Here is a 19,825-nt window from a genome sequence, read left to right on the forward strand (position 1 = left end):
CCTGCTTCACAGAAGCTTACAATCTAAAATTTGATGCAGGCGATGCAATGGTAAAAAGAAGGGTAAACAGTGAAAGAACAGTAAAGTGAGATGAGCGCCGCAACCCCAGAGTCGTCCGCGACTGGACCTAACGGTCAGGGGTCCCTTTACCTTTACTTATTTCTGGCAATGGTGAATGCTACCAGGATAAATGTTGTTCAGCTTAAAAAGGCAAAGAAAAGGAAACCAGCAAACAGTTTTCTAAAGGGACCCTGAGGGATTTACGGATGCCAAGGCAACAGTTATGGGTAAGCAAGTATAAGATCTACTAATGAGGACGTCTTTAAATTAAACTTGAATAAGGAAAAGGTGGTTGTGAGTATAACTCTGTGTACAACGAATCATTGCTCATTGACCCCAGTACAGTATACAAACTAAAACCGTGAAGGAAAGGTATAGGTCTTCTTGCTCCTTGAATACCATTAAGCCATTCTATGCTAACTGGCATTTCATTACAAATTGACAAAGCTGGTATTAATTCAGATTACAGTGCATTTTGCTTGTGTGACAATAGCAGCTGTTGGGACTCAATTTCTGGCTGAGCGGGGCTGAGGGCGGGAGTTAAATCTTGGAGACATTTCAACAGCGCCCCTCCCAGGGACTGGTCCTTGAAGCTCAGGGGTGCTTTTTATCAGCTTTGGTGGATGAATGAGTGGCATGCCTGGCTCAAGGACTGGAGCTTTTCCATAGTGATGGATGCACCGGTGATCCTGGGCGACTGCAATGCTCTCTGGATAGGACGCCTGGAGACAAACTCTGTGGTCTGGCTATTAAACAGAGCTGCAGAGATCACTTCGCTTTAGTGTGGGTTTAGCTGCCCTGCCTGCCAATTAACACCTAGCTGCACATTATGTGAAAAATAGCCACTTGTAAGCCAAGCTCTGAATACTGAGAATTCTGAATCTCCCCTGGAAACAGGCAGAGAAAGCTGAATGAGATCTTGGACCCACTGCCTACATTTCTTTCTGCACTGTCTTTCCTTTGCCTCTCCTTAGCAGCTAAATAGTCCTTCTCCTCCCACATTGAAAACTGGTTAATATTAGATAGCCTGACTCTGCTGATTGAGAGATGAAGGTGATAATAAATAAAGGTAAAGGTAAAGGGACCCCTGACCATTAGGTGCAGTCGTGACCGACTCTGGGGTTGTGGCGCTCATCTCACTTTATTGGCCGAGGGAGCCGGCGTACGGCTTCCGGGTCATGTGGCCAGCATGACAAAGCCACTTCTGGCGAACCAGAGCAGTGCACGGAAACACCGTTTATCTTCCTGCCAGAGCAGTACCCATTGATCTACTTGCACTTTGACGTGCTTTCGAACTGCTAGGTTGGCAGGAGCTGGGACCGAGCAATGGGAGATCACCCCATCACAGGGATTCGAACCGCCTACCTTCTGATCAGCCAGCCCAAGAGGCTCAATGGTTTAGACCACAGCATCACCCATGTTGGCAATTAGTTATGCACAATGACCTGTGACCTCAGATGTTGATATGCATCTCTAGTCACACTGAAAGATGCATCCAATAGGGTCAATAGGACAGGGGATTCGAACCACCGACCTTCTGATCGGCAAGTCCTAGGCTCTGTGGTTTAACCCACAGCGCCATAGTGGATGGCAAAAGTCTGCCAACAAATCCAGTTCTCTCCATCCTTTGCTGCATATCTCTAAAGAGCACTACTTTTCACATGATACTTTAACGGAAAGAGCATAATGTGAAGCCAAAATCTCGGCTTCTGAGCCCAACTAAGAGCGCTGATCATTACTTTAAAGCTGTATTCAAATTAGGCCCAGAATATCAAGACATCCCTCCATACATTTCCTCCCCAGGCTCTTAAATCCTGGGTTCGTACTCTGCTCCATTTGGAGACACGCAGCCATGCTAGACTATCTCAGTGGTGGCCCCTATGTTGCGCAGTGGTCTCCCAAAAGAGGCATACTCCTTTTCAGTCGAGTCATCTCTAAACCCAACTTACCTTAAAAGGATAAAATGGCAACATGTCACCAAAATGCACATTCCACTCCACCCCCGGCTTGAAGATACAAAATTTGTCAGCTTTACAGAGTTCATTTTTAATACAGTGGTACCTCGGGTTAAGGACACGGGTGGCGCTGTGGGTTAAAGCCTCAGCGCCTAGGACTTGCCGATCAAAAGGTCGGCGGTTCGAATCCCCACAATGGGGTGAGCTCCCGTTGCTCGGTCCCAGCGCCTGCCAACCTAGCAGTTCGAAAAGCACCTTCGGGTGCAAGTAGATAAATAGGGACCGCTTACCAGCGGGAAGGTAAACGGCGTTCCGTGTGCTGCGCTGGCTCGCCAGATGCAGCTTTGTCACGCTGGCCACGTGACCCGGAAGTGTCTGCGGACAGCGCTGGCTCCCGGCCTATAGAGTGAGATGAGCGCACAACCCTAGTCTGTCAAGACTGGCCCGTACGGGCAGGGGTACCTTTACCTTTTACCTCGGGTTAAGTACTTAATTCGTTCCGGAGGTCTGTTCTTAACCTGAAACTGTTCTTAACCTGAAGCACCACTTTAGCTAATGGGGCCTCCTGCCGCCGCCGCGCTGCCGGAGCACGATTTCTGTTCTTATCCTGAAGCAAAGTTCTTAACCCGAGGTACTATTTCTGGGTTAGCAGAGTCTGTAACCTGAAGCGTATGTAACCCAAGGTTACATACTGTATGAGGTGATCTTCAGGACCCCATATGTTCTTCTTCATCCTAGATATTAATCCAAGCTGGAGAACAAGTCCTTCTTCTTGCCTGCCCCCCATATCCACCCACATGCCCATATCTGTGCTCCTTCGTCCACCCCCCTTTTTTGCTGTTTCAGCAGTGATGAACCGGAGGGAAGCAGGAAAGTCTCCAACTCCCATCTGATGCCTGATACACAGCTATGGCTGGATGCCAGGAGTCCAGGGAGATGTAACATCCCAGCAGCAAGCATTTCTGCAGCACCTGGAAAACTACACTTCCTAGTAGTCCTGGTACCTGGCCTGCAGGCACCTGGAGAGAGGAGAGGACCTTTCTTCCTCCACTCTATCAGAATTGCTTGGGAGATTATAATGCAGGCATAGGCAAACTCGGCCCTCCAGATGTTTTGGGACTACAACTCCCATCATCCCTAGCTAACAGGACCAGTGGTCAGGGATGATGGGAGTTGTAGTCCCAAAACATCTGGAGGGCCGAGTTTGCCTATGCCTGGCCTAGATAGCTGTGAGTGCTGAACTGGTCTGCTCCCAGTAGGCTACACCACCATCAGGCCGCATGGATAACACCTGCTTCAGATTGTGTAGGTTTACCAAGGTGTGGGTTTTCAGAAAAGCACCATTTGTTCTGGCTGATCAAAACGTCTCGAAGGCTGCTGAACGCCAGTAGTGGCCTTGCCGCTACTCTTTCCTCTGTGTCCAGGAGAGCTGTTCAAAACAAAGAGCTGCTTGTTGTAGACTCTAGACTAACTCCCAATAGGTGGAGCCACCTGTTTCTGACTAATTCCAAGCCAAACAACCTACTTCCTGGAGCCCTCCGTTTGGGAAAAGAGGAAGAATGTGACTCAGAACTTGGAGGGGAAACCAGATGGTGAAAAGGAAGGGGCATGGCAAGCCTGCCTGCGTGACGAGCCCTGTGCTGGTTTTCTGAGTGGCTCTTTCCTGTCACAGGCGCTGCATGAGTTTTTCCCTTAGCTATCTGTCCACATAGAGCCAAACATCTGAGAGACAGTTGAGAATGCGCCCCTGCCCATTCTTCCATACAGTGTGCCAGCTGCCCAAAGCTGGCACATTTAAAGGAAAATGTTGACAGAATAATTAAAAGTGCTTACTATTATTATTAGTTATACAGTGGTGCCTCGCAAGACGAAAATAATCTGTTCCGCGAGTCTCTTCGTCTTGCGGTTTTTTCATCTTGCGAAGCACGGCTATTAGCGACTTAGCGGCTATTAGCGGCTATTAACGGCTTAGCGGCTATTAACGGCTTAGCGGCTTTAAGAAAAAGGAAACAAACTCGCAAGAACTCGCAAGACGTTTTGTCTTGCGAAGCAAGCCCATAGGGAAATTCGTCTTGCGGAACGACTCAAAAAACAGAAAACCCTTTCGTCTAGCGAGTTTTTCGTCTTGCAAGGCATTCATCTTGCGGGGCACCACTGTATTATAGAAAAGTATGTGTAAATAAAAGATGAATCATTACTAAACAGGTGCACATCATGAATATCAGATTTGCTTGATCCGAGTGCTCATTCTGAATCCATCCTCCCTCAGGCATTGCATTAGTTGCTCTTGGAAAATACTGAATTCTGTTTCTGCTCTTCTGCCACCTCTTTGCTCAGGAAGGTCTCATCATCTGTATTATGCCCTAGTGTTTTACAGGTGCAATTCAAGGTGTTGTTTTTTAACCAATAAAGCCCACACCAGCCTAAGCCCAGCATAACACAAGAGTTTGTTTTCTTTCCTTTGTACTACACAGTCATTAAGAACAACTGAAAAGATATTCCTGAATGTACTGCTGAGGCACCAAATTCAAACAGCAAGGGCCCAAAGAGATGAGTTTGTGGTTAACTACCTGGAAGCTGTCTGCGGACAAACGCCGGCTCCCTCGGCCTATAGAGCGAGATGAGCACCGCAACCCCAGAGTCATCCGCAACTGGACCTAATGGTCAGGGGTACCTTTACCTTTTTACCCAAAGTTATTGAATTCTCTTCCTCTAGAAATCTGTCGCACTGCACAAGCTTGCATATTTTCTGAAAGAGCTGTTAAACTTCTATCGTTTGCTGGTATTCAGTGTCCAGCAAAAATGTAAGCTTATGGCAGTTTTATTTAACCAGATCTTCTCTGGGTGTGTTTTTGTCTGTGTGATTCTTAAATGTCACTATCCTCTCATAACTCTTGTAAAGCCTCTGACTCGAAAGTGAAGTTTTTATTTTCATAGACATGTCATAATTTGGATTATATCAAAAGCCTGGAATGGAATACGGATGTCTCTGCCCCCCTCTTTGTCTCTGCTTTGATATTTCATACCTCCTTTCTGTGATGATTTTGTTCTCTGGTTGATTTTGCGCTTTTATAAAAGCAAATAAAAGTAAAAGAAAGTGGAAGTTAACTCCCTAATAAGGGTCTGCTCCTTTAAATCAGATTTATGCAAGGTTGTTGCTAACTCTCCAAGAGATTTGAAGCGTTAAAAAGGGTTGGTCCAAAAGCAAAGAAAGGAAGTCACTTTTTGTTTGAGTACTGCAGTACTCTTTCTGATGCAGGGGGGGAAAGTGAAAGAAATTGCTAACGTACCCTCTTCGTATGGAACCGTATAATTTTCCAACCACAAGCCAGGCTGGCAGAACATAATTATACATCTGCTTTCGTTTACCAGCTTACTAGCAGAAAGACTTTGCAATTCTATACACATCTACTGAGAAGTAAGCCCCATTAAGTTCAATGCAGCTTACTCCTAAGTAACTGCATGTAAGATTGCTGCCTTAACATCCCCCAACCAATTGTATGTACATAGTACTTCTTTAGGTAGTTTTCCTATTGGCCAGTGCCTTCGGAGACAGCAGCATATCTCATGAAAAATATAGGTCACGTCAAGACGCTTCAAGAGAAAAATGTAAGAAGCCAAAACTAACACCCAGAAATAAAAACCCTGGAAGAAAAGTACTGAATGTATAAAATGTGGAGGATTGTAAGTGTGGCTCCAATACAATGATACATTGCTCAAATTGTTTACAAAGGAAATATAAGCATCAAGGTTAAATCAATAATTATAATTCATATTTTATTTCTAAGAACTTTGACCTATTATATACACACAAATGCACAGTGATTCCCAAGGCTTTGGCTTTTGTTTCCTCTTCTCAGGGAACCACAGTTGATGCTTTCCTTAGAGTGAGGTAACCCGTAACAACATCAGAAGGAAGCATCCGAATGTAGGCAAACTCCTCAATGGTACTAAATCTCAGTTTGCTCTGTGGGTCAGTGTAGTTTGCCTAAAAGAAGAACACACACAAACATCTGAGCTGAAAATTGTGAAAACACACACATTTTTAAAACAGGTGAAAACATGCTAGTCGCACCATAATGAATTAAAGCAAAGGTCCAACTAAACTAGCATGCTAGCCCCAGCCACTTCTCCCTCTGAAATATACAATCGGGGCACTATGGACATGGTTCTCCCCTGTTGTTTGCCCGAAAAAGGCATATTGTCTCCTTAATAAAATGATGGCGATATTCTTGAATATATTTTTGCAACTTTAGCACAGCTTTTGAAATCATAATTATTTCAAGAACACAAAACACGATGTAAAGAGCAAAAGGAAATGACTGGTGTTGCTCATCCAGATTCCTAGCAGTTAAAGAGTTCTTTGTGTGGTTTAGTTGTGAAATGTTAATTTCCACCAAAAGCTAAAGAAACAAAACACTGTTAACAGTGAACCCAAATAACTGCATTTCTGTGATCTCCTCTGAAAGAGAACTTTAGAGAACCATGTCAATAAATAACATATAAACGGGCAAGATATTTAATTGTATTATGTAAGGCAGGTTACACCAACAAATGGATGGGCAGTTAGAAGAACTAGGTCTGACAATGTACACCTACAAGCTTACTTTCTGAATGCTCATCAGCATTTCTTTCTCACAGCTAACCTGCAGAGCTAGATTTCTGAATAAACATACTTCATCGGATTGTCTAACACAGGGGTAGGCAACCGGGGGCCGGATGCGGCCCAACCGCCTTCTCAATCCAGCCTGGAGGGTCCGGGAATCAGCATGTTTTTGCATGAGTAGAATGTGTCCTTTTCTTTAAAATGCATCTCTGGGTTATTTGTGGGCCATAGGAATTCGTTCCTCCCCCCCCCAATATATAGTCCGGCCCCCCACAAGGTCTGAGGGACGGTGGACCAGCCCATGGCTGAAAAAGGTTGCTGACCCCTGGTCTAACAGCAGCATTCAGCGAGTGCCAGCAAGCTACCCTGGGTGGGTAAGCACTGGAGAACCACATGTAGGCTGCCTTGGGTTCCATGACGGAAGAAAGGTAGGATTATAAATGTAAGGAAATAAAATAAAGATACTAGAACTGGTATTCAGAAGGTCTATTTCTTCTGGGTATGGAGGTTCCATTTAGCAGCCTGAAAACCTGACACAAGACTTTAAGCTTAGTTGTGGCCTATAAAATTCAATGAAATTGATTGGCTGTAGGCTCCAGATAGACAAAATAAGTACTTCCTCAGATAGTATATAATTAACAATGGAATTTAGGCAGTTTTAAAAGGGGACTGGACAAATTCATGGAGGAAGATGGGTCTCTCAATGGCTATTATATGTTGAGTTTTCAGTCAGTGCTGTGAGAGGAGGCAAATCAACCCAGAATATAACTTTGTGATTTGAGTGTTATGCCCGGTGGAGTTCCTGATTCTTCCTGGAGAAACATTTAGACACTGATGGATGCCTAGAGAGATATTCCAGCAGCAATATTTTCTATTTAAAACAATCTGTCCAGATATATTTACTACTGCAATGCAAAAACTGTGTGGCCTTAACTTATCTTCAATTCATATTCTTCATCTTAGGAAATAAGACACTGAGACATTGCTGCATACCAGCAATAACTGCAATGGGGTTATATAAATTACACTGGAATATATAAATTTCACTCCCAAATTATACAATAAGTTAGATAAAGTAACACTGTACTTTGATGAGAAAAAGTCTTACACTTCTGTAAGCTTAGGGTGAAGACCACAGACAGAGCTGAGCTATATATAATTATCTTTGTTGCTATAGCAACAGGGCTGGTTTGTCTTCAGAAGGAGGCAGATGATTGAGCACTTAATTCTCCCCACCTCCAGCGTTGAATGAAATTTCTGTTGCATTAATATGACCAGGGGCTCATCTTTTAAATTTCAAGAGAAATCTAAAAAGTGCAAATGCAGCCCCTAAATGAAACTCTTGTTTTAATATGATGGCTGCAGAATGACAATATTAAAAAATGATGACATGCTGAGGCAAAAGCTAATACTTTGCATGATCCACCCCTTTCGATCTAGGAAGCCCACTCAGGGGTGGGCCCATTGCAATGGACGTTGCTTTTCTAGAGTAGCCCTTGAACACTATAGATGGGGGCTCCCATCAGCTGCTCTACACGCCTCTGGCAGAAGGGCTACTCAACATCCTTGTTGAGAACTGCCTGTGCAGTGAAGTTCTGGAAAGTAGCAGAGCTGATGGACACCTTTATGCAAGGAGCAAAAGTAACAGCTGGACACGCTGCAAACGAAGCTGCCTTAAACTGTGTCAGATGCAGGGCCGTCTTACCCATAGATGCTAGTGGTGCGGGGCGCCAAGTTCTGGAGGGCGCCAGCTGAGGGTCCGTGGAACACCGAACGAGCTCGCTGAGTGTGCGTGTGCCGCTCCCGCTGAGCGCTGGCTCGGTTTCCCCCCTTTTAGCCTGTAGGCACTGAATTCTAAAGGCTAAAAACCGAGGCGACACTCGGCGGGAGCAGCGTAGTAACCCTCGCTCACTTGGTGCAGACCCGCTTGGTCGGTGTGCTTGCTCACCCAGCAGGTTGAGGCGCGGCACCCCTCCTGCTGGCCATTTTCGAGCCAGGCATCAGGCGCTACGGATCTCCACGGGGCCGGCTCCCCTGGCCCGCTCGCCGCCCTTGCCCACCTCCGCCATGCCACGCCGAAGAAGCGCCGCACCCGGAGCCTCTGCCTGCCGTGGCCATTGTGGCACGAAGCGGCCAGCTAGGCCGCATCCAGCCCCTGCTTCAAAAGGCTTCCTCCACCGCTGCTGGTGTTCCCTCCCTAAAAAAAGGTCGACATATGCTTAAGATAGCCCTGGTCAGATGGGCCACTGGTCCCTCTAGCCCAGCCCTGTCTTCTCTGCCAGCTCACCAACTTCTCAGGCTAGAGTCTTTCCCAGTTCTGCTCCTGGAGGGACCAAACCAGAGATCCCCACATGCAGATCATGTGGCAGTGCAGGATCCCCTCCTCTGCATACCCCAACCGTTTCCAAATGCCGGTTTAAAAATTACAAACAGCATCTGGATGAAAATGTTCATTGTCAGAATTATGCAACCCCAGCTTCAACCAGGACAAGTGAGGATGCCACTGTGAAGACAAGGAGCATCTTAGATTTTTACATTATCCCTTTTGCACCTTACATTAGGAAGTAATTGCAAAGTCGAATTTAGGGCTTCCTTTGAAGATCTCTAGCTGTTTTTTTAAAACAACAACAACAGCACCCACTAATCCAGTTATCTAAATGAAACAGGTGATGCTGAGAGCGCTTATTGGAGGCAAGAGGATTCTTCCACCCACAAAAATATAGGCAGTGCTACAAGGTAGGCTTAGAAGGTAAAAGGAAAAACTCCCTAGAAAATTAAAGAGAGCCAAAATGAAACAAAAAGCAAACATTCCTTTTGCTGTAGGGTGTTTTTGGTAATCTCTGTGTTACTTCGTGTGGCAGACATTCAGACAAAATGACAGACAGTGTGAGCTTTCTGAAGGTAAACCAGAAGTCTGTCTACCCCACAGGCTTGAATTACAGGTAGACATTTTTTTAGTAAATGTAATAAAATAAAGGTATTTCTTGATACCTTTATTTTATTGCATTTACTAAATAAAAGTCTATCCTGCCTTATACCCCAAAAAGATTCAAGATGGCTTTACCTATGGTCACATATTTTTTCCTCATTTACCCATAACTCTGTTTTCATACCTTTCTTCTGTTGTTTTTCTGTCTGCTTTTAGCTCTTAAGCTCCTTGAGGTATGGGTGTGTCCTCTCAATTTTCCATAAAGTACACAACAGCATATAGCTACAAAACAATTATGTATGTGTCTGAATACTCGTTTCCTAAGCTTTCCCCCAAAAAGAACTGGAAAACTGAACCTCTTAAAGAATGACTTGCAGACTATGTCTAAAAATGTACAATTAAAGAGTCCTAGGAAACTGCACTTTACTAAGTGCACATAATTAGCACCCGGGTGGTGCTGTGGTCTAAACCACAGAGCCTAGGGCTTGCTGATCAGAAGGTCGGTGGTTCAAATCCCCACAATGGGTGAGCTCCCGTTGCTCTGCCCCTGCTCCTGCCAACCTAGCAGTTCGAAACCACGTCAAAGTGCAAGTAGATAAATAGGTACCGCTCCAGCGGGAAGGTGAACAGCTTTTCCGTGCACTGCTCTGGTTTCACCAGAAGCGGCTTAGTCATGCTGGCCACATGACCCGGCAAAACTGTCTGCAGACAAACGTCGGTTCCCTCAGCCAATAAAGTGAGATGAGTGCCCCAGAGTCGTTCACAACTGGACTTAACTGTCAAGGGTCCTTTACCTTTTTAACCCTTAGAAAGCACTCCATGAAAGTAACTCATATTGGTTCGTTTCTTTTTTTTTAAAAAATAAATTTTTATTAATTTTCCAATACATATTAAATAACCATACAAAACAATACAAAAACAAACAAACATATAAACATGTATAATTTCTTAACCTTCTTTTCCTTAAACCTTCTTTCAACGACTTCCCCATACCTCCTTTTTCTGCATCCTTGTTTTAAATTTTTCCAGCAACCCCTAATTTTATTTACTTATGGCAGTTCCTTTGAATCCTTTTTCCCATATCCAATTGTTTATCGCTGCAATTCTATTTTGCATTACTCAGAACATTTTAGCACTCATTAATTTTACAACAGTTCTTAAGGTAAACTTTAAATTTCTTCCAGTCTTCTTCCACCATCTCTTTCCCTTGGTCTCGGATTCTGCCGGTCATCTCAGCCAGTCCATATTGGTTCGTTTCTGGCAACTGTCCTTTCGAATTTCCCAGTTTCCAAACAGCCAGAAAAAAGGCATAAGGTGTGTTTACACCTGCGACAGTTTCCTTAGTGAAACAGGACTCATCCAATTCAAGGGAGGGGCTGAGCTGTTCTCCTAGGTAGGAATTTTGGCCTGAACCTACAAAGGCAGGTCTCAAAAGGCTACCAGAGGCCCCTTCCCGCTGTGTGACGTCAAAAGTGGGCAGAACCTGCTGCCTGTGGTCACCAGCTTTGCTCCTGGATATGAATGGGGGAGGGATTGATCTTTATCAAGGACAAGCCTGCCAGAATCGCCACTGACATTGGCTGCAACTCTAAGAAATCTTGCTTGAGCTTCCTTTTTTCTCCACCTATGCAGTCCTTTCAGGGCTGTCTTAGGTATATCCAGCGCTGTGGTGCAAAGGTCCCTCCGGTGGCCCCCCCCCAATTTCCCAGAGTTGCCGACCCTTTTACGGCGCTGCTGGCAGCAGCTGGAGGGCGGCTCCTCTGGCGGGGAAGAGGCGGAGGCTCCGGCCGCGGCGCTGCTTCAACGAGGCAGGCGAGGGCAGCGAGCTGATGCCGGGAGGCACTGCGCCCTCTTCCCTGGCGCCCTCCAGAACCTGGCGCCCTGGTGCCCCACACCAGTTGCCTCTATGGGTAAGACGCCCCTGAGTCCTTTCTCTTCATCATATCTTTTAAAATTGTGAGTCTAAGGGCAGGAACTGTCTTAGAACTGATTTTTGTAAGCCATCATGAAAGCATAAAGGGCAGGATTTAAATGCTGAAAATAAATAAATATGAAACTAAATTATCCCGCATTTACATGAAACTAATTATCTTCTGTAAGCCACCTGGGGGAAGGGTTTTACTCTGAAAGGAACTACCGTATTTTTTGCTCTATAAGACGCACCAGACCATAAGACGCACCTAGTTTTTGGAGGAGGAAAACAAGGAAAAAAATATTCTGAATCTCAGAAGCCAGAACAACAGGAGGGATCGCTGCACAGCGAAAGCAGCGATCCCTCTTGCTGTTCTGGCTTCTGGGATAGCTACGCAGCCTGCATTAGCTCCATAAGACGCACACACACTTCCCCTTACTTTTTAGGAGGGAAAAAGTGAGTCTTATAGAGCACAAAATACAGTAAATAGGAGTTCAATAACAGATCATAGGCCCTACTGTCTTGAGGCAAATTGTTAAATGTGTGTTTTATTGTACAGCCAGAGTAGTTTTTTTCTTTAAACTTTCCACCTGCAGAGAATGCAAGTGTGTTGTAGAGAGCACTGGGGCATGTTTTAGGGTAAATAATCAGTTCCTAAAAATACTAAGCAGACTGGCTGGACCTCACCATTGTTCTGGGTGAACTGACAGTGTGTGCCATACAGCCCAGCCAATGCTGTCCTTTGGTTATACTTTGAAGAAGATTTGCAGTGACAGGTTGGTTTTTCCAAGAGGCTTGTCTGCCTTTACAATTCTCCCAATTGAGGATAAGTGTCCAAAAGTACTACAGGGTTCCCCAGAACAGGGAGAACTTGTTACTGCTATTTAGGACCATCCCTCTGTGCAGGAGTTTGAATAAGGACAGAGTAAGACCAAAGCCAATCAAAGAAATATGAAAAGAAAAATACTTACAGGAAGTCCTGAAATATCAGAGTATTTCTTGGCTGGTTTAAAGGAAGGAGGAGCATCTATGCTGAAATCTGGAGGTGTGCCAGAAAGAGAGAAAGAAGCATTCAATTCTTCGTTTAACCTCTTTTTGGAAAGCAGTTCTTAATTTACAAATTCTTGGGCCTGAGGCCTGACTAGAATCATTCCATCAATTTGACTTGAGTCCTGTTTCCAGTCCCTGAGAATCCACACCCTTAATCGAGAGAGAGGCTAGTGGCAGTGATGGCAGGACATTGTTCACATGCAGAGCACACTAGCTTTGTCAGCTTGAATGCATTTGCAGAAAGCACTAATCCCTACTAAGCCTTGGGCTTGCCGATCGGAAGGTCGGCGGTTCGAATCCCCGCGACGGGGTGAGCTCCCGTTGCTCGGTCCCAACTCCTGCCAACCTAGCAGTTCGAAAGCACACCAAAAAGTGTAAGTAGATAAATAGGTACTGCTCCAGCGGGAAGGTAAACGGCGTTTCCGTGCCCTGCTCTGGTTCGCCAGAACTGACAACATGACCCGGAAAAACTGTCTGCGGAAAACGCCGGCTCCCTCGGCCAGTAAAGCGAGATGAGCGCCGCAACCCCAGAGTCGTTCGCGACTGGACTTAACTGTCAGGGGTCCTTTACCTTTTTTTAAGCATGGAAGAGTCAGGTTGCATTGCCTAGCGAAACAATGTGAAGCACACCACTAGAAGTACTAAACCAAATTAAATGCTAAAGGTAAAGGTAAAGGTACCCCTGCCCGTACGGGCCAGTCTTGACAGACTCTAGGGTTGTGCGCCCATCTCACTCAAGAGGCCGGGGGCCAGCGCTGTCCGGAGACACTTCCGGGTCACGTGGCCAGCGTGACATCGCTGCTCTGGCAAGCCAGAGCCGCACACGGAAACGCCGTTTACCTTCCCGCTAGTAAGCAGTCCCTATTTATCTACTTGCACCCGGAGGTGCTTTCGAACTGCTAGGTTGGCAGGCACTGGGACCGAACAACGGGAGCGCACCCCGCCGCAGGGATTCGAACCGCCGACCTTTTGATCGGCAAGCCCTAGGCGCTGAGGCTTTTACCCACAGCGCCACCCGCGTCCCTAAATTAAATGCTAACATAACTCAAATTATTGTCTTAAATAGTGGTTTCACCAATTTTGCTCAAGATGTGGCATCACAGACTACATGGCGCCTCTTTTTAAATCCCCACACAAACTTTCTCGTCCACTCCCAGATTTAGCACATACTTATTTGTAGCTTCAAATACTTCATGGTGTTGCCTTATCTCTCCACCCACACAAACCTTTGCTCTTTAACTCCATCCCCAGTCATCCAAAGTTCTTAGGATGCAATCTTATACCCGTTAACCTGGAAATAAGCCTCACTCCATTCTATGAGACTTCTGAGTAGAAACACATAGGACTGATCACTCAATCTCTCAAATGACCACCTTTTCTCCTTTGCGCCTGGAACTCCCAATTACATAGTCATCTGTTTTTCTTCCTTCAAACCTCCATAAACCCTACCTTTTCCATTAAGACTTTGGCTTATTCCCTTACTTCTCATCTACCTAAGTGTGTGTCACTCAACCAAACATATTCTTTCACTGTTTACCCTTCTTTTTACCATTGCATCCCCTGCAGCAAATTTTAGATTGTAAGCTCCTGTGAAGCAGGAATCTTTTTGTTGTTACTTTAAAAAAAAAGATTAGTATGCACATTTATGGTGCTAAATGACTAATACAAAATGCTAGTTATAAATAACAAGGGAGAAAGATAAAAACAAAGATCCCAATTCAGCAGTAAAAAGGTAAAGGTAAAGGACCCCTGACAGTTAAGTCCAGTTGCGAACGACTCTGGGGTTGCGGTGCTCATCTCGCTTTACTGGTCGAGGGAGCCGGCATTTGTCCGCAGACAGTTTTTCCGGATCATGTGGCCAGCATGACTAAGCCGCTTCTGGCGAAACCAGAGCAGTGCACGGAAACACCGTTTACCTTCCTGCCGGAGCGGTCCCTATTTATCTCCTTGCACTGCCATGCTTTTGAACTGCTAGGTTGGCAGGAGCTGGGACCGAGCAACGGGAGATCAACCCATCGTGGGGATTTGAACTGCCTACCTTCTGATCGGCAAGCCCAAGAGGCTCAGTGGTTTAGACCACAGCGCCACCCATGTGGGCAATTAGTTATGCACAATGACCTGTGACCTCGGATGTTGATATGCATCTCTAGTCACATTGAAAGATGCATTCAATAGGACATTTGACACAGAAGAGAAATGTATGTGCCTTTGTACCAACTATTGGTGCAGATCTCTGGTGATAGATCAGAGGAACAGTTTAGTCTCCAGATCTGAAAGTGGAACCTAAATGTAGGCAACTGGCTGGGAGAAATTGCTGTTATATATTGCAAATACAGGGTGTTCAAAAAGTAACCATACACCTACTATATTACATTGTCCAAGGTGTATAGTTATTTTTTGAACACCCTGTAGCTTGCAGGTTCATCAGCATTATATATGAAAAACACAGCCTTTGGCATATGCCTCTCATATTATAAGACCACAAACATTGCTCAAGACTAATATAATCCAGGGTGCGTGGAGAGAGCATACACTAATCTTTTAAATCAGATAAATCTTTAAGCGTGTACCACTTTAAGCCTGGTCAATGACCTAGAAAATTGTGTGAATGCTTAAATGAGGAGTTGGAAATTCCTAGTCACTGGAGCTGCTTGGGGAGTAATAGCAAACACTGCCACAAGCAAACATTTCTACAGGCAAAGTGCTTTAAAATATCCTTAATTTCAGCATATATTCACCACAAAGCTATTTTCTGTCTTTGTAGCTCGCTTCCTCTCAGATGATTTCAGTACAGATTTTATGGCTGAAGCATTTCCAAGTTAGCAGATCAGCTTCTTTTTATGTATGGCATGAATATCTTCTGAAAAATACTCTCGAGCAGATGTTTTTACACCCTTCAACTGTTTGCTTTCTAACCACCTTTCTAATATATGCAAATTAATTTCTGAAACCAGAGAATGCAGTAGAAATAGCATCATCAGCAGGTTGCCAGCTACAAGGCACTAGGAACACACCAGGCTAAGGCCAGCATGTGAAAAACACTTGGCGGCACATTTATTTCTGCGCAAAGAATTAAAGTCTAATAAAGTGTCAGCCTTCTACTGCCACTTTCCTTTAATCCTAGTTAAGTGGCTGCAAAAAATATTAAAGGGGCCACGTTTTACACTGGGAGTTAATGGAGATGTTACTGTCCCCGTGGGGAAGTAGCCACTCCCGCAGGACTAATCCTCTCCGCTGCCACATCATTAGAGTAACTCACCACATGAGTTGGGACCATTATCATGTTATGAGTTACTCTGCAGCCATAATATCCAGTCCAGCTATATGTCTGAGTGTATCTGACAAAGAATAGGGTGCTATACATTTGTAAATAAAATCAATATAGTAATGCAGAGGCGTAGCATTACATCCAAAGACGCTAGCTCAAATAACCTCCTGACCAAAGTTGTATCAGCACTGCATGGTTTCCAGCTACAGTCCTTTTTGACTGCATTTTCTTAGCACATTTCTTAGCCCATGTTCTGAACATAGATCAAGGGAAGGTGCTTTATACCAAATCCAGCTACTTCAAAACTGTCCACACTTACTTACAGCACTTCTCCGGGGTTTCAGCCAGGAAATATTTCTTATCTCTACTGGAAGGTGCCAAAGACTGAACCCAGAACCCTCTACATCTAAGTCAGATGGTCTACAATAGAGCAATGGCTCTACTATGAGAAACACACATTTTCTTTCTTTTCTTTTCTTATGTCTATATGCTTTAGGTTACACCAAGTTAATTGGGAAGTCTTGCAAGAAATCTTAGGGTTGGGTTGGCTGTTACCACTCTAGTTCAGTGGTGTTTCTAGGAAGTCTGGGGGTCACTGACTGCTTATCAGGGATTTCTTGACCAGAGAAGATTGTCTGCCATCATCGGTCTTGTAAAATGTAGTTTTCTGAGAATACCAGCCACACCATGAAATGCACAGCCTCTAGGGAATATGAGAATGTGCTTCTGAGATTCCATAGGCTCAATAATCCCTGGGCAGGTCTCCTATGAATTGAGTGTGCACCCTAGAACACAAACCAGAATATTCTGTGATTCTTCAGAGTTCCTTGGTGGAAAAATAAATGTGGAAAGAGTTCCATGATGGCAAGAAGCCTGAAAGCTAGTGCCCTACATTGATTTTTTTTTAAAAGTTTGCACTATCAAGGTACTGCTGACAAGTATGGGCATCAGCACACTAGAGGCTTGCCAAAATGCTGCAACTGAAATGTGCACACCACTTCATTGTTAATTTAAAGAATCTCTTCACACAAAGTTGTTAGGCTGAAAACTCAAGGTGTATGGTTTGCAAAACTTAATTTCTTGAGAATATGCATTCTTAAATTATATCAAGGTTACACAATTCCCATATTCTGTTTCCTACAGCAGCCAGCCAGTTGCCTGTGGAAGTTAACTAGATAGCCATGACAATGATGTTATCTTGTTATCTGTCCTTAGTATTTTGCTATTACAGCTAGTAGAGAATGGATCTATTGACAACTATGAAAGACTGGTTTTTTTTTAAAGGTGCAAATTGTGTTATATGCAGACTGAATTCACACAGGAACTCAGTAGGACTTACTTCTGAGCAGACATGCACAGGATGGCACTGTAACACACACAGAGAAAGCAGTGGATAGTCCTAAGTGAACCAGTGCTATTTGAATTCACATTTCTCATCCTTTGCAGATCATTTATACCCCAGTCCCATGTCATTTCATTCATGTGCCTTTCCTTTTTATGGTGAAAAATGCCCACCTGATCTTTAATTGCATAGGTAAACTTGGTCACAATCTATCTCATGCAGAGAAAACAATTTAGGTGTATTTTCAAGAAAGCTGTTATTTATAAATACATGGAAAGCATCTAAGCAGCTTACAGCTTGGATCATTGAGTTGCCATGGCAATGCCCTTTCTGATGCAAGGATTTGTTTCAGGTTCTTCCAGGTTCTGTTCTTCTTGCCAGCTGCAGCTCCACCAATGCCAGAGTGCTGGAATGGTTAAACGTGGGTTTACAAACAAATGCACCATTAATACATTCAAAGTAGCATTTCCTTGCGGGACTGAATTGCTACTAAAATCATTCCATCCATTTATCTGAAGTTAGGCAGAAAATGAACAACATTTGTTTAGCAGCAACCAACAGGAGGACATTTTGACCTGTACCGAAACTAGTGTGCTTGGAAAAAAATGAATAAAATGGAGAAATAGACTTTTAATGAGAAAAGTTTTATGGAAACGTTATTTTTCTTCAAATAAAGGAAGCCTGAGTAAAATCCCGCGGGTGGTATTCAATGCTAGTCCTACTAGATCCATTGAAGTTAACAGACATGATGACTAACTGAGGTTCAGTAATTTCAATGGATCTGAGAAGGACTTAGTTGAATACTATCCAGTGTTGTTAATGCAGCAGTGTGCTATTGGTAAGAACAGTCTTGCATTTTCAGTTTTTAGACCTGGGACCTATTCCTAGGCACAACCTACAACGTTGCCTCCCCCCCTTTTAATTTTTTTTACCATACATGTCCATCTAAAATTAATTAATGTAACTAGCAAAAATTGCAGAGTGTAGACATCGGGGCAACCTGATTTCCACCACATGCCAGGGAGGCCAATGACTCAAGGTCAGGAATGGACATGGGCTAGCAAGCTAACTTTCTTTCAGAGCAGTCCCAAGGAAATCAATGGACTTAAATTGGCCATGACCGTTAATTTCAGTGGGTCTACTCTGAGTAAAGGTTAGTTGAATAAAACCCCATATGTTAATAAAAACAAGAAACAAGTGGTTTATATAGGCTCTTTTGGGCAGTGCTGCATTCTCCTTGAAGAATCAGGTTCACAGTTTGGAGTGCTCCTGGATCTGGGTATGATCCTGGGTGGCCAGGACAACTTTTCCATAACTTGGGTTGGTGTAACCAACTCTGCCTATTCCTGGTGAAAGTGGTTCAAGCAGAGCTCACAAATGCCTTAGCTATATCAAGTCTGGATTACTGTAACAAACACTTTGTGAACTCTCCTTTGAAAAGTGTTTGGAATTTTCTCACCTGATGCAAAAGCCTGTTTTCAAGAGTCCACGAGTCCATAATTGGACAGGTTTTGCTGGCTTCTGCTCTTTGAGAGGTCAATTCAAACTGCTAGTTATTACTTTTGAAGCCCCAAATGGATGAAACTTGGATACAGTCTACTCCCACATGACTCTGCCAACTCATTCAGGCTAGGTTGGTGCAGGGGTCAGCAAACTTTTTTTGGAGCGGGCTGGTTCGCCATCCCCCAGACCTTGTGGCAGGCTGGACTGTGCACACGTGCACACACACGGTGGAGGGATCTTCTCCCACAGGCCAGATCCTGAGGGCAACTGGGCCTGATCCGGCCCGCAGACCGTAGTCTGCCGACCTCTAGGTTGGTGGGTATGGTAGAAAAGGCCTTCTCTGTTGTGGCACCCAGCCTATTCAACTCCCTGCCTTGGAGATCCAGCTAGCCCTGGTGGCATTCAGGTATCAGGTAAGAGCAGCTTGTTTCAGCATTTATTTGCTATGACCAGCTCTTGAATTTTAAAAATAAACAAATAAATAAATAAATAAATAAATGGAGGAAAGAAGAAAAACAGCAACCAAAAAAGGAGAGAACAAGAAAAAGTAGTGTGGCAAAGGGGAGGGTGGGGGGGGAGGACGTTGGGCATATACATTTAAGTGGGCCCTACGTTGCAGGTTTGGGCAAAATATACAGTATGCCTCATATCGGGAAAGTTTCAAGACTAGCGTCATGGTGGATAAAATATTAAGCGTGTATAACTATATACTTACGACGAAGCTTGGAGACTTAAAAGGCAATGGTTTTATAGATGTTTCTACTGGCCCTGTACTGGGATCTGTGGTCACAGTTTTGTTTTCAGTCACTGTCTCTGCACTGGTATTCTGGGGGGGGAAAGATTTGTCAGGTTTGAGGAGGAAACACACAAGTGAGCAAAAATGTGACTTCACAGCTCCCCAGCCCACAACGCCCATTTACCTGCTGTAGGTTCTGCTCACAAGCCACTTACACTGGTCTGCTTGTTGTGACTAATATTGACCCAATTTATGTGCAGAAATACAGAAATACATAATTTGTGGACCATCAAATTTACAGAGACAGTGCAAGTCAAGTGTTGGGGGGAAAGTGAGCACGGCTAGAGCGTTTCGAAATATGGAGTGAAATTCAGTGCTTTCATTCTAGAGCAATGGAGATGTCTACCAATGTAAGAGGAAGAGAGGCAATTTTCTCTTACTCCCTCTTGTCTCTGCAGCTCACA

At 44.4% G+C, this 19,825-nt stretch overlaps 1 protein-coding gene across 1 annotated transcript in view; it reads right to left on the bottom strand.

Annotated features, from left to right (window-relative positions):
• Window positions 1-5,766: 5,766 nt before the first annotated feature.
• Window positions 5,767-19,825, bottom strand: part of INO80C (INO80 complex subunit C) — a 29,439-nt gene continuing 15,380 nt past the window's right edge. Inside the window, exons 2-5 of the mRNA XM_053361348.1 lie at window positions 19,341-19,451; window positions 17,417-17,528; window positions 12,434-12,501; window positions 5,767-6,003 (exon numbers count right to left, since the gene is read on the bottom strand). Of these exons, the coding sequence (XP_053217323.1) occupies window positions 5,872-6,003; window positions 12,434-12,501; window positions 17,417-17,528; window positions 19,341-19,451 (423 nt within the window). The 3' untranslated portion in view covers window positions 5,767-5,871. The remainder of the gene's footprint in view (window positions 6,004-12,433; window positions 12,502-17,416; window positions 17,529-19,340; window positions 19,452-19,825) is intronic.

The sequence above is a fragment of the Podarcis raffonei genome, chromosome 13 (genome assembly GCF_027172205.1).
Source record: "Podarcis raffonei isolate rPodRaf1 chromosome 13, rPodRaf1.pri, whole genome shotgun sequence".
Taxonomy (NCBI): domain Eukaryota; kingdom Metazoa; phylum Chordata; class Lepidosauria; order Squamata; family Lacertidae; genus Podarcis; species Podarcis raffonei.